At 37.9% G+C, this 14,238-nt stretch overlaps 1 protein-coding gene across 1 annotated transcript in view; it reads left to right on the forward strand.

Annotated features, from left to right (window-relative positions):
- KLF8 (KLF transcription factor 8) overlaps nucleotides 1-12,073 on the forward strand; it is a 121,351-nt gene extending 109,278 nt beyond the window's left edge. The window contains exon 5 of the mRNA XM_068962647.1: nucleotides 11,892-12,073. Coding sequence (XP_068818748.1) covers nucleotides 11,892-12,073 — 182 coding nt within the window. The remainder of the gene's footprint in view (nucleotides 1-11,891) is intronic.
- The last annotated feature ends 2,165 nt before the right edge of the window (nucleotides 12,074-14,238 follow it).

The following is a 14,238-nucleotide window of genomic DNA, read 5'->3' on the forward strand; positions in this document are numbered from 1 at the left end:
ATGTTGATTTCTCTGGCTCCTTTTTCCTTTCTTAAGATTGCTTTGGCTCTTTGCATTCTTTTGTGTTTCCATACAAATTGTGAAATTTTTTTGGTTTTAGTTCTGTGAAAAATACCATTGGTAGTTTAATAGAGATTGCATTGAATCTGTAAATTGCCTTAGGTAGTATAGTCATTTTCACAATATTGATTCTTCCAGTCTGAGAAAATGGTGTATCATTCCATTGTGTCTCTGATTGCTTTCATTAGTGTCTTGTAATTTTCTGCATAGATGTCTTTTCTCTCCGTAGGTAGAGTTATTCCTAGGTATTTCATTATTTTTGTTAAAATGGTGAATGGTTTTTTTTCTTAATTTTTCTTTGATTTTTCATTGTTAGTGTATAGGAATGCAAGTGATTTCTGTATGTTTATTTTGTATCCCATAACTTTACTAAATTTCCTTGACCAGCTCCAGTAATTTTCTGGTGGCATCTTTAGGGTTTTCTATGTATAATATCATGTCATCTGCAAAAAGTAAGAATTTTGCTTCTTCTTTTCCAATCTGGATTCCTTTTATTTCTTTTTCTTCTCTGATTGCCATAGCTAGGACTTCCAAAATGACATTGAATAATAGTGGTGAGCTTGAACACCCTTGTCTTGTTTCTGATCTGTAAGGAAATGCTTTCAGTTTTCCACTGTTGACAGTATTTGTGTGGGTCATGGATTCCCTAGTGGTTTAGATGATAAAGAGTATGCCTACAGTCCATGGGGTTGCAAAGAGTTGGACACAACTGAGCAATTTCACTTTCTTTCTTGTCATATATAGCTTTTATTATGCTGTGGTAAGTTCCTTCTATGCCTACTTTCTGGAGAATTTTTAATCAAACATGGGTGTTGAATGTTGTCAAAAGCTTTCTTGGTATTACGTATTGAGATGATCATGTGTTTTTATCTTTCAGTTTCTTAATATGATGTATCACATTGATTCATTTGTGTATATTGAAGAATCCTTGTATCCCTGGGATAAACCCCACATGATCATGATGTATGATCCTTTTTATGTGTTGTGAGATTTGGTTTGCTAGTATTTTGTTAAGGATTTTTGCATTTATGTTAAGCAAGGTTATATGCCTGTAATTTTCTTTTCTTGTGGTATCTATGTCTGGTTTTTGTGTCAGGGTGATGATGATAGTCTTATAAAATGAGTTTGGGAGTTTTCATTCCTCTGCAATTTTCTGAAAGAGTTTGAGTAAGATAGCTGTTGTGCTGTGTTAGTCACTTAGTCATGTCCAACTCTTTATGACCCCATGGCCTGTAGCCTGCCAGGCTCCTCTGTCCATGGGAATTATCCAGACAAGTATACTGGGGTGGATTGCCATGCCCTCCTCCATGGGATCTTCCCAACCCAGGGATTGAACTCAGGTCTCTCACATTACAAGCAGATTCTTTACCATCTGAGCCACCAGGGAGGTTCAGAATGGATGTTAGCTCGTCTCTAAACTTTTGGTAGAATTCACCTGTGAAACCATCAGGCTCTGGGCGATTTGTTGCTAGAAAATTTTGACACAGTTTTAAATTTCAGTGCTTGTGACTGGTGTGTTCATATTTTCTGTTTCTCCCTGTTTCAATATTGGATGGTTGTACCTTTCTAAGAATTTGTCCATTTCTTTTAGGTTGTCCACTGTATTGGCATATAGTTGCTTGTGGTAGTTTCTTATGATCCTTTGTATTTCTACCTTTTCTTTTGTAATTTCTCCTTTTTCATTTTTATTAATTTGAGTTATCTCCCTTTTGTTCTTGATAAGTCTGGCTACAGGTTCATCTATTTTGTGTATTTTTTCAAATAACCAGCTTTCAGTTTCATTTATTCTTGCTGTTGTTTTCTTTATTTCTATTTCATTTATTTCTGCTCTGATCTTTATGATTTATTTCCTTCAACTAACTTTAGAGATTTTTGTGCTCCTTTTTCTAGTTACTTTAGGTCTAATGTTAGGTTATTTGATGTTTTTCTTTTTTTCTTGCTGTAGGCTTATATTGCTATAAACTTCCCTCTTAGCGCTGCTTTTACTGCATCCCATAGGATTTGAGTTGTCAGGTTTTCACTGTCATACACTCCTAGATATATTTGTATTTCTTCTTTGATTTCTTCAATGACCTGTTGGTTATTCAGAAGGGTATTGTTTAACGTCCATGTGTGTGTATATTTTATAGTTTTTTTTTTGTTTGTTTCCCTATAGTTGATATCCAGTCTTATAGCATTTTAGTGAGAAAAAAATGCTGGAGACAATTTCCACTTTTTAAAATTTACCAAGGCTTGATTTGTGATGCAGCATGTGATCTATCCTGGAGAATGATCCCTGTGGGCTTGAGAAAAAAGTGAATTCTACTTCTTTTGGATGAAATGTCCTATTATATCAATTAAATCCATTTGGTCCCATGTGTCATTATAGGCTTTTGTTTTCTTATTAATTTTCTGTCTGGATGATCTGTCCATTGGTGTGAGTGGGGTGTTAAAATCACTCATAGTTATTATGTTGCTGTCAATTTCCCCTTTTATATTTGTTAGCATTTGCCTAATGTCTTGAAGTCCTCCTATGTTGGGTGCATATATCTGTTGATCATTTTGTAGTGTCCTTCCTTATCTCTTGTAACAGTCTTTAAAGTTTATTTAATCTGATATTAGTATTGTTACTCTTTATTTCTTTTGATTTTCATTTGTATGGAGCATCTTTTTCCGGACACTCACTTTCAGTCTGCATGTATCCCGAAGTACGAGGTTCATCTTTGTAGACTGCATACATAGGGGTCCATTCAGACAGTCTTTGTCTTTTGGTTGGAGCATTTCACTCATTTACATTTAAGGTGGTTATTGATATATATGATCTACCATTTATTTTATCAATTTGACTTTGTTTTTGTATATCTTTTTTCTCCAATTTTCTCTCTAAAGAAATTCCTTTGGCATTTGATGTGAAGCTGGATTTGTGGTGCTTAATTCTATCAATTTTGCATATCTTTAAAGCTTTTAATTTCTCAAGAATATCTGAATGAGACCTTTGCAGGATACAGTAATCTTGGTTGTAAGTTTTCTCCTTTCATCACTTTAAGTATATCCTGCCACTCCCTTCTGCCATGCAGAATTTCTCTTGAAAGATAAACTATTAACGTTATGGGGATCTTCTTGTACATTATTTGTTGCTTTTTCTTTGATTATTTTAATATTTTTTTCTGTTTAATTTTTATTAGTTGATTATTATGTGTTTGGGTGTATTTCTATTTGGATTTATCCTGTATGGGACTCTCTGGGCTTTCTGGACTTGGGTTGCTCTTTCCTTTCCCATTTTAGGGAAATTTTCACCTATAATCTCATATATTTTCTCATACCCTTTCATTTTCTCTTCTTTTTCTGGGACTCCTATAATTTAAATGTTGGTTTACTTAATGTAGTTCCAGAGGTCCCTTAGACTATCCTCATTTCTTTTCACTCTTTTTTCTTGATTCTGCTATACTTCAGTTATTTCCACATTCTATCATCCAGAACATTTATCCATTTTTCTGCCTCAGTTATTCTGTTATCGGTTTCCTATAGTGTATTTTATATCTCAGTTATTTGTTGTTCATTGCTGATTGTCTGTGTTTTATTTTTTCTATGGGCTTGTTATCTTCACAATCCATATAGGTGCTAAGTCACTTCAGTTCAGTTCAGTTCAGTTCAGTCACTCAGTCACGTCTGACTCTTTGCGACCCCATGAATCACAGCACGCCAGGCCTCCCTGTCCATCACCAACTCCCAAAGTTCACTCAGACTCACGTCCATCGAGTCAGTGATGCCATCCAGCCATCTCATCCTCGGTCGTCCCCTTCTCATCCTGCCCCCAATCCCTCCCAGCATCAGAGTCTTTTCCAATGAGTCAACCCTTCTCATGAGGTGGCCAGAGTACTGGAGTTTCAGCTCTAGCATCATTCCTTCCAAAGAAATCCCAGGGCTGATCTCCTTCAGAATGGACTGGTTGGATCTCCTTGCAGTCCAAGGGACTCTCAAGAGTCTTCTCTAACACCACAGTTCAAAAGCATCAATTCTTCGGCACTCAGCCTTCTTCACAGTCCAACTCTCACATCCATACATGAGTACTGGAAAAACCACAGCCTTGACTAGACGGACCTTAGTCGGCAAAGTAATGGCTTTGCTTTTGAATATGCTATCTAGGTTGGTCATAACTTTTCTTCCAAGGAGTAAGCGTCTTTTAATTTCATGGCTGCAGTCACCATCGGCAGTGATTTTGGAGCCCAAAAAATAGTCTGACACTGTTTCTACTGTTTCCCCATCTATTTCCCATGAAGTGATGGGACCAGATGCCATGATCTTCGTTTTCTGAATGTTGAGTTTTAAGCCAACTTTTTCACTCTCCTCTTTCACTTTCATTAGGAGGCTCTTTAGTTCCTCTTCACTTTCTGCCATAAGGGTGGTGTCATCTGCATATCTGAGGTTATTGATATTTCTCCTGGCAATCTTGATTCCAGCTTGTGTTTCTTTCAGTCCAGCATTTCTCATGATGTACTCGGCATAGAAGTTAAATAAGCAGGGTGACAATATACAACCTTGACGTACTCCTTTTCCTATTTGGAACCAGTCTGTTGTTCCATGTCCAGTTCTAACTGTTGTTTCCTGACCTGCATAAAGGTTTCTCAAGAGGCAGGTCAGGTGGTCTGGTATTCCCATGTCTTTCAGAATTTTCCACAGTGTATTGTGATCCACACAGTCAAAGGCTTTGGCATAGTCAATAAAGCAGAAATAGATGTGTTTCTGGAACTGTCTTGCTTTTTCTATGATCCAGTGGATGTTGGCAATTTGATCTCTGCTTCCTCTGCCTTTTCTAAAACCAGCTTGAACATCAGGATGTTCACCGTTCACGTATTGCTGAAGCCTGGCTTGGAGAATTTTGAGCATTACTTTACTAGCATGTGAGATGAGTGCAATTGTGTGGTAGTTTGGGCATTCTTTGGCATTGACTTTCTTTGGGATTGGAATGAAAACTGACCTTTTCCAGTCCTGTGGCCACTGCTGAGTTTTCCAAATTTGCTGGCATATTGAGTGTAGCACTTTCACAGCATTATCTTTCAGGATTTGAAACAGCTCAACTGGAATTCCATCACCTCCACTAGCTTTGTTCATAGTGATGCTTTCTAAGGCCCACTTGACTTCACATTCCAGGATGTCTGGCTCTAGGTGAGTGATCACACCATCGTGATCATGTCCAACTCTGTGTGACGTTATGGATGGTAGCCTGCCAAGTTTTTCTCTCCATGGGCTTTTTCAGGCAAGAATACTTCAGCAGGTTGCCATGCCCTCCTCTAGGAGATCTTTCCAACCCAAGGATTGGACCTACATCTCTTACATCTCTTGCATTGTCAGGCAGGTTCTTTACCACTAGTACCACCTGAGAAGACCTCTCAATCCATCCCTCCATTCTGTTTATCTATGCCTCCATTTTATTTCCAAAATTTTGGATCATCTTTACTCTCATTACTATGAATTATTTTTCAGGTCGAGTGAAAATATTTTTCAGGTATATTTCATTTGTTTGGTCTTATGAGTTTTAACTATATTCCTTTACTTGATGCATATTTCTCTGCCTTTTCATTTTGTTTAATTTACTGTGTTTGAGGTCTCCTTTATTTAGGCTAGAAGTTCATAGTTCCTGTTACTTATGGAGTCTGCCCACAGTGTGTGGGCTTGGACCATGCCTTGTGGGGTTGCCCCCTTGAGGGGGACTGGTGCCTGTATTTTGGTGGATGCAACTGTATCTTGTCTCTCTGAAGGGTAATGCCATATCCAGTGCTGTGTTTTGGGGCATCTGTTGGTGTGGTAGGGCTTTGGGTACTCTGTCTACTAATGGGCAACATTGTATTACTGTTTTGTATAGTTTTGCATTAAGTGTCTGACAGTAGATCTTGCTGGCCTTTGGGTTGGGCCTGGTCTTATTGTTGAAATGGAGGTCTTCAGGAGAACTCTTGCTGATTAATGTTGCATGGTGTCAAGAATTCTCTGGTGGTACAAAGTTCTGGAATTGGGTCTCCCACTTCAGAAGTTCAGGCCTGATCCTTTACTATAGCACCAAGGATCCACCAGCCACACAGCACAGAAGAGAAAAAGAAAGAAAGAGAGAAAAGGAGAAGAAAGAGTAAAATGAGGGATAAGGAAGTCAAACAAACAAAGAAAAGCATGGACAGATAAAACTCAAAGACAAAAGTTAAAAATAACACTAAACAGACAAGAACTCCCAAAGAGGCTGACAGCCTCAGAAAAAGCAAAGAAGTTAGAAAAAAAGGACAAAAACAGGGACCAAAAAGGAAGAGAGCAATGAAACCAATAAAGAAACTCATAAGTGAAAATGAATGCTACAATCTAGATTAGCAAAAATACAAAGCCAAAACTATAGAAAAAAATGCAACATAACAAAAAAGTACTGTAAATTAGAAAAATAATATTTATTTTTAAAGTAAAATCATTTTAAAAGGAAAAATTAAGTAATTTTTCTTAAAAAATGGAATAATAAAATAGCAACAGAACAATATAAAAAAGGAAAAAGACCAAAATAGAAGGAGAGTAGTAGTAAGAAGAATGTCCTCCTATGTCCTCTGTTGTCCTCACCACACAGTGAACTCCAGTCAAACTGCCTACTCTTAAGTCCTCCAATATTTTTAGGAAGGTCTCTGGATATGCTGTGGGCACTGTGGGGCCAGCTCAGACTCAGATGTGGCCTCACTCCAACTTATACTTGCTTCCAAAGTCCACAATTGCCCCCTAAGTCCACAGACTCAAACTAATTGTGGGGATTTAATCTGGTGAACCTGAGGCTGCAGAAGTTATTTCCCTGCCTCTTCTCTGTCCACACAGCCCTATGTGCTCAGCTTTGGTTTTGCCCCACCTCTGCTTGTAGGCCGCCCTCCAGTGTCTTTTTCCCTGTCCAGATAAGAGGGGGCAAAAGTGGCAGCTTATTTGGTCTCACTCTCAGTTGGGCTGCAAATGGGGAGGTTTACAACAGACACAACTGGTGTGTGAGAGGAGTGCCTGTGGTGGCCAAGGCCTGCAAGAATTTGCTCCTGCCTGAATCAGGTCACGGGCTCCCCCAGGGGAATTGGCCCTGTGTTGTGTGTCCCTTGGCCAAGCCAAGCTGCATAGCCTCCCAGAAAGGTGTGGGCAGTGAACTGCAGCTGCTCACAGCTTGATGATCCTGGCAACCACTGGAATCAGGACTGTAGTGGCATCTTTTCCCCTGCCTCTAGCACTTGAGCAGGCTTTGGTGGTGGCCAACTGGCTGGCATAATCCCCCTCTGGGATCTCAAACTTCAGTTGTATCTAGTTCTGCCTCCAGCAGTAATGCCAACCTTTGTGGTGGCCAGCCAGTTATCCCAGCTTTTGGCACTGCAGTCCACAGCTGCAGCTTGTCCCACCTATGGCACACACAAAGGTGAGGTCCTGTGATCTGTGTGGAGTTAAAGGGTCCTCATTACAATTATCTCTTGCCTCTGTGGAAGGCTCAGGCTTTTCCCTGGATTCCCTCAGCTGTGTCATACTAGCCCCCTCAGAGTATTTTCATGGCAGGCAACCCCCGTACTCTCCCTGGGGTCTGACCTCTGAAGCCTGAGCCTCAGCACCCGATCTCCATGTGCCATGGCAGGTGTGCAAACAGTGTCTTGGGCTGGGATGTGCTAATCGACAACCGTCTCTGTGGTGAATTCTATCCATTTTGCCTTCCAAGCACCTGTTGCTGAGTTCCCCTTTAAGGTTCTGAAGCTTCTCTGTCCCCGCCCGTGAGGGGGTTTCTGAGTGTGTGGAAACTTTTCCTCCTTCATGGGTCCCTCCTTGGGATACAGGTCTCCATCCCAATTCCTTTGTCTCTTTTTTTAATCGTTATCTTTTGCCCTACTTCATTCTGTGGAGATTAGCTTGCCCTTTTGGAACTCTAGGGTCTTCTGCCAGCATTCAGAAGGTGTTCCACATGCAGATGTATTTTTGATGTATTTGTGGGCGGGAAGGTGATCTCCATGTCTTACTCCTCCACCATCCTGAAAATCCCCCATGAGCTTTTTCAAGTGCTTTCCTGCAGCTATTAAAATAATCATGCAAATATTTTCTTAAATTTGGTAATGTGTTTTATCCCATGAATTGATTTAAGTACACTGAACTATCCTTGCGTCATCCTAGGGATAAGTCTAACTTGATCATGGTGCATAGTCCTTTTAATGTACTGTTGAATTCAGTTTGATAGGTTTTATTGAGGATTTTTGCATGTGCATTCATCAAAAATATTGACCTATAGTTTTCTTATCTTGCACTTTGTTTGGTTTTGATATCAAAGTGATGCTGTCCTCAGAATAAGTTTGGAGGTGTTTCCTCCTATCCCATGTTTTGGAAGATATTAAGAAGAATTAGTATAAATTCTTTGAATGTTTTGTAGAATTCATTTGTGAAGCATTCTGGTCCTGGGCTTTTCTTTGTTCAGAGATTTTTGATTACTGATTTAATCTCTTTATTTGTTATTGATCTATTCAGGCTTCCTGTTTCTTTTTAATTTACTTTTTGTATGTTATGTTTCTAGGAATTTATGCATTTCTTATAAGTTATCTAGTTTGTTGGCATATAGTTATTGGTAATTGTCTTTTCTGATCATTTTTATTTCTGATGCATCCATTGTAATATCTTATCTTTTATTTCTGATTTTATTTATTTCAGTCTTATGGTACATTTGCTCTAGTGTCTCCCATCAATTCACTAAATATTTTGAGTACCTATATGTGCCAGACAATAGATTAAGCCAGTAGCTTTGTACCCATTGTAATCCATCTTGCATATCATGGCTAGATCATTTCAACATTCAACATGATCAAGTCATTTTTGAGTTTAAAAATGTTTAGTGTTGCACACTCCCCCTACCTCCAACCATTGCCTTCTGAAAAAGGCAGTGGGAGCTGTTTGTCATACCTGGAAAGAGTATCTTATCTTTGACTTACAATTGGAATATGGTGATAAAAGAGCAAACTTATAGTTTATTTTGTTTTAAAATTCATTATAGTCAATGCATCCCTCTTATTGCCTGTATTTAAGACAGACTATTCTCACTGTCCTCCTCTTTGGTAAGTCACTATATTTCATGCTAAATTTCAACTTCTTTAGTTTGACCTTTGTAATAAGGACCATCTCATGCAATTTCTGTAAAGATACTTTAGTATGGCTGACCCCATGCATCATTTATTGTACTTCCTTACCAGCCCATGCCCCCAACTGACTGGGTTGCTTTTTGCCTTCTGTTCTGCCCATCTAAAACCTACCTGTGTGTCAAGATTAATGCTGTCACACTAGCCCACAGATTTTCTACCCTTGGAATTTATTTCCTACTTTGTCACATAGCTAATATGTATAATTTATATTATGAATTAATTTCCCTATATATGTTTTGTTCTTCAGTGTCAGTGATGTACTAAAGAAGGCCATGAATTGTGCCACATGAAGTGCGTTGGCACAAACAGGAGCCAGTTCAATGACAATAAAAAGTAACAGCTTTTACAATAGGAAAAATTAGTCTCCTTGCTGAATGCTGTAATCTGTGTATTCTAGACAATGAGCTCTTTTGATCAGAGGGTCTCACTGCTTTACAAGTCAAATTTTCTTCATTTGATTGTAAAGAATATAGAAGTTCTCAGGAGAAATTCTTAAGATATTGCAGCAAAATTTATAGCAATGTGATACCTGGGTGGTGTGGTGATGGAATATAATTCTAGAGACCAAACTGAAATCCCATTTACATACTCTCAATATCATCTGCAGTCTCATTCTCCTTTCTACTGTTGATAATTTGGTGTGTCATCTTCCAGATCTTCTCTCTTTGGTTTTTGTGTGTGTGTGTGTATGTGTCAGAAAGAGGGAGAGGGATAGAAGGAAATAGCAAGAGAAACAGACACAGAGACACAGAGGTAGATAGTTTGAAGAAATATAAATGAGATCCTACTGTGCATGTGTGTGTGTGTGTGATGCTTAACTATTCAGTAACTTTTTCTTTTCATTTTATAACATTTGATTGTCCATCTTTTGTTTTCAATACCTCCAACTCTTATCTCATTATTCTTAACAGCTAATGTACCAATGTCTGAATATTGAAATTATCAGTAATTGGTATCAAATAATTGGTATTAATACTGAAATTATCAGTAATTTGAATGAATCCTCAAAATGTTGCCTTGGTATTTGCCACAACTGTGAGTCAGAGTGAATGTCATTCTGTTGCCCATTATTTGAAAGTTGCACAGTTAATTAAATTAGTAAGCACTTGGAAAGACTGGTAAGTGTTGAGCAGTAAGCTGAAAAACAACATATGCAAACCAGATTGCCACTAGAATTTACTACAACATAAAATAAAATACTCTGGAGCATTTATAAGGAGAAAGGGAAGAATGAGCTAGAGTAAGACAAACCATTAAAATACCAATGCATTTGAACTTCCCTGGGGGTCCAGTGGATAAGAATTCACCTGCCAATGCAGGGACACAGATTTGATCCCTGGTCCAGGAAGATCTCACATGCAGCTAAGCCCAAGAGCCACAACTACTGAAGCCCATGCACTATAGGGCCTGTGCTTCATAACAAGAGAAGCCACCTCAATGAGAACACATCACAACAAAAAGTAGCCCCTGCTCACCACAGCTAGAGAAAGTCCATGTGCAGCAATAAAGACCCAGCACAGCCAAAAATAAATAAATAAAATTTTTTTTTATAATTAATGCAAACAATGCATTGTGAATCTTCCTTGTCACTTATTTATGATTATAGGATTATCATGGTCATTATAGAAGATGGGAAATAGACAAGCACATTAAAAGGAAAACAATCATTACCCTAATCCTATGACCTTAACCATAGTTAATATTTATTTTTTGTTATATAGCTTATCTTTTCACTTTAAAATTTTTATTATAAGATACAATATCAAAAAAAAAAGATACAATATCATGATTTTTAAAACATTCTAACAATACAGCAAGGTGCAAAGTAAAAAAAGAAATTCCTCTTCTCATTCTCATTCTCACCTTCTGGGTATTCACTTACTATTAATTCCTCTCATAATCGACATTTAAGTGTATTGATCTTGCCTTTTTTCTGAGTATATAAATATGTGTTAGGTGATATATACACCACTATGGGAGTCATATTGTGTTAATGTTCTTTATATTACTTTTTTTCACTTAATTTTATATATATTCATATATATATATATATGAGCATATACATTCAATATATAGCCCAAGTGCATCTCTTTCAAATAGTTTGACTTGACACTTCTCCTCACCCCATTTCATGCCATTGAGTTTCTGATCTTTCACAGAGAAAGGTCTTAGCTGAGATTCCATTCCAGTGAATCACGCATTCTTTCTGTGTGTATGGTTCTATTTCAGATCATTTGTTGGGAAGTATTAGGGAAGGAAATATAGTTACTACCATGTGGTATACTGGAAAATATCAATGATTTGGGTTTGGATCTCAGTTTCATCATTTATTGCCTGGGTTTAAAAGATAAAATGTTTCAAACAACCTTGTGAGATATTTTTATCCCTCTTAAGAGATGAGAAAACAGAGACTCAGCCAGGGAGAAATGACTTATTTAAGGTCACACAGCTAGTATGTATTATAGCCAGGATTTAAACAAAGGCCAGTTTGAGGCACAGCCTATGTGTTTTCCTTTCAACCATCGTGGCTTTTCTTTGGGATTTCAGTATAAGTGAAGGAGAAAAGTCTTTAAAGTGATTACTTACATTTTTGACCAAAGCCTTAATAAAAGGTTATGTACTCTGTTATCTTTGCAGTATCCAAACGTCTCTTATCTGACTTCTTTTGTTTTGTCATATTTCCTTTTTTAGGAGAGAAGCCTTATAAATGCACTTGGGATGGTTGCTCCTGGAAATTTGCTCGCTCAGATGAGCTCACCCGCCATTTCCGCAAGCACACAGGCATCAAGCCTTTCCGGTGCACAGACTGCAATCGTAGCTTTTCTCGCTCTGACCACCTGTCTCTGCACCGCCGGCGCCATGACACCGTGTAAGCGGTACAGACTGCACTAGAAGAGCTGCACTGGTCTCTTTTGTGCACACGCCCATGTCCTATAAGATCATGACCATCTTTTCCTCTTTGACTCAGCTTGCCTGTGGGATGGGATACAGCTCACTAACCCAGACTGACGAGACTGGAGGAAAAGATAGCTGATCTCTCATGGAGACTCCTTATATTACATCTTCATTTCTTCCCTGTCTCATCCCCAATTTTTTTCAACCTCCACATGGGTTGAATTCCAGTGTGGCACCCATGGTTGCCCCCTCCCCTTCCCGTTATGAGATAGGACACTTTTCCTACAATAAGAAAACCGGAATCAAATTCAAGGCTGTGAACAAACATGTGCTGCTTTTTTTCTTATTTTTCTCTTGTTTTATAGAATTCTTATCCATATTTTTGAATCAATATATCAGTGTGGTTGGTAGTGTCCTAAAATGACTTTTTTCAAGTTCCCAGGCAAAAGAGGGCATAACATTGTAGTTGGTTGATAAGATTTACAGGTATTTGGGTCCTGAGTATAGGGCACATTCTTGGTGAATAAACTGATTCTACCAAACTCAAAGATTGTGTAAAACCAATCCTATTTGTTCTTACATTTTGGTTTTCAGACAGTACTGGTGCTTCTTGCTTCTTTAGTCCATCAAAGGGAACGAAAGGATCTTCTTGTCCTCCTTTTCATCCTCTTTTTCCTCCTCCTCCTTCAGGATTAAAGATTTTTCTGCACAGTTACATTCTTTGTTATGTTAAACTTGGAAGAAATTTTCAAAGCACACACTAACATGCCAGTATGGAAAAACAAATGTTCCAAGAGGGTAAATTGGGCAGTGATAGGAACAAGTAGATCCAAGATGACCCTGTAAACAGAGGGGGACTTTCCTTTGTATAGGATATCAAAAGTGCTGTAATCACAAGCCTCATTCAAATAACAATCTGTTGAGACAGTGTCTTGAGGTGATAGCTATACTGTTTATTCTTCTGTTTATATGAAGCTACTGTTATGAACATACTGCATGATGAAAAAAATGACACAGTGGGGCCATGTTACGCAGAGGTGAGAGGTTAGAAGAAAAAATGTGTTAATTCCATGGTTATTAACATGCATTCCTGTATGTTTCAAATGGAATACAAGAGGCTTTTAGTGAAAAGTATTAATAGCAAACAGAAAGAAATTTGATGTTTTACAACTGCTGTGAACATCTAAGACATTTCTTTTATCCATTATAGCAAGTTGCATAATATACACCCTTGGTTACCTAATCAGACTGCTTTATTATAATGTCTGGGACATAAAACCCTCTGTTTCAGGCGCTGGATCTCAGATCTACCCCCACATGGCAAATTTCCTCTCCCAGGGTGGGGAGGGGGGAGAGCTTTTAATCACTTAATTGTGAACACAGCTTCTCTCCTGGAAAAGATTCTCTTCATATGGTATCCCCTTTCCTTGGCAGATATTTAAGCAGTCTCTCTTGAATACTTTAGGCTACCTCCCAAAGCCATTTATTCTGACTAAATTACAGAATTCTAGTACCAAGAAGGGATCCTATCAGCTATATAGTCCTACCCATCATTAATATTTTGCAGATGAGACAAATATGGGTCAGATTTCTTCCCAAGATGTTTCTTTGAGGTTTTATAGACCAGCACACTCATTCTACCAGGGATCACATTATTAAACCAAATTTTAAAAATTTACATGATTGGTTTCAGTATTTGTCTAATTTTATATGTTATGCTTCAGAAAAATTTAAGCCACTTACAGAATAATTTCCAGTTGAATAAATGGTAAGTAAGCTGTGCTTATAGTCATTGATATGTAACATTAGGCACACAGTTTTTCTATTCTTAACACTTTCTATAATATCTCAGGTTTGATTTATCTCATTTCAAGCTACAGTGTCTTTCCAGACCATAAATCCTAATAAATTCAAGGACTACCTGTAATTTTCAAAATGATCTGTAGATTTTTGCTATTTTAGCCTTGTTATTTTGATACAGGTTTTCCCTTAACTTTTGGTTGCAAGTTCCACACTACAGACTAATTGTTAAAGCATAGGGAGTATCTCCCTATGCAGCTGTAAGACAGGTTGTTAAAGGTGAAACTTACATTGTTAAAGTTACCATCATACATAAGTTAAGCTTATAATTGAGTAGTTGATA

The sequence above is a fragment of the Capricornis sumatraensis genome, chromosome X, assembly GCF_032405125.1.
Source record: "Capricornis sumatraensis isolate serow.1 chromosome X, serow.2, whole genome shotgun sequence".
Classification (NCBI taxonomy): Eukaryota; Metazoa; Chordata; class Mammalia; order Artiodactyla; family Bovidae; genus Capricornis; species Capricornis sumatraensis.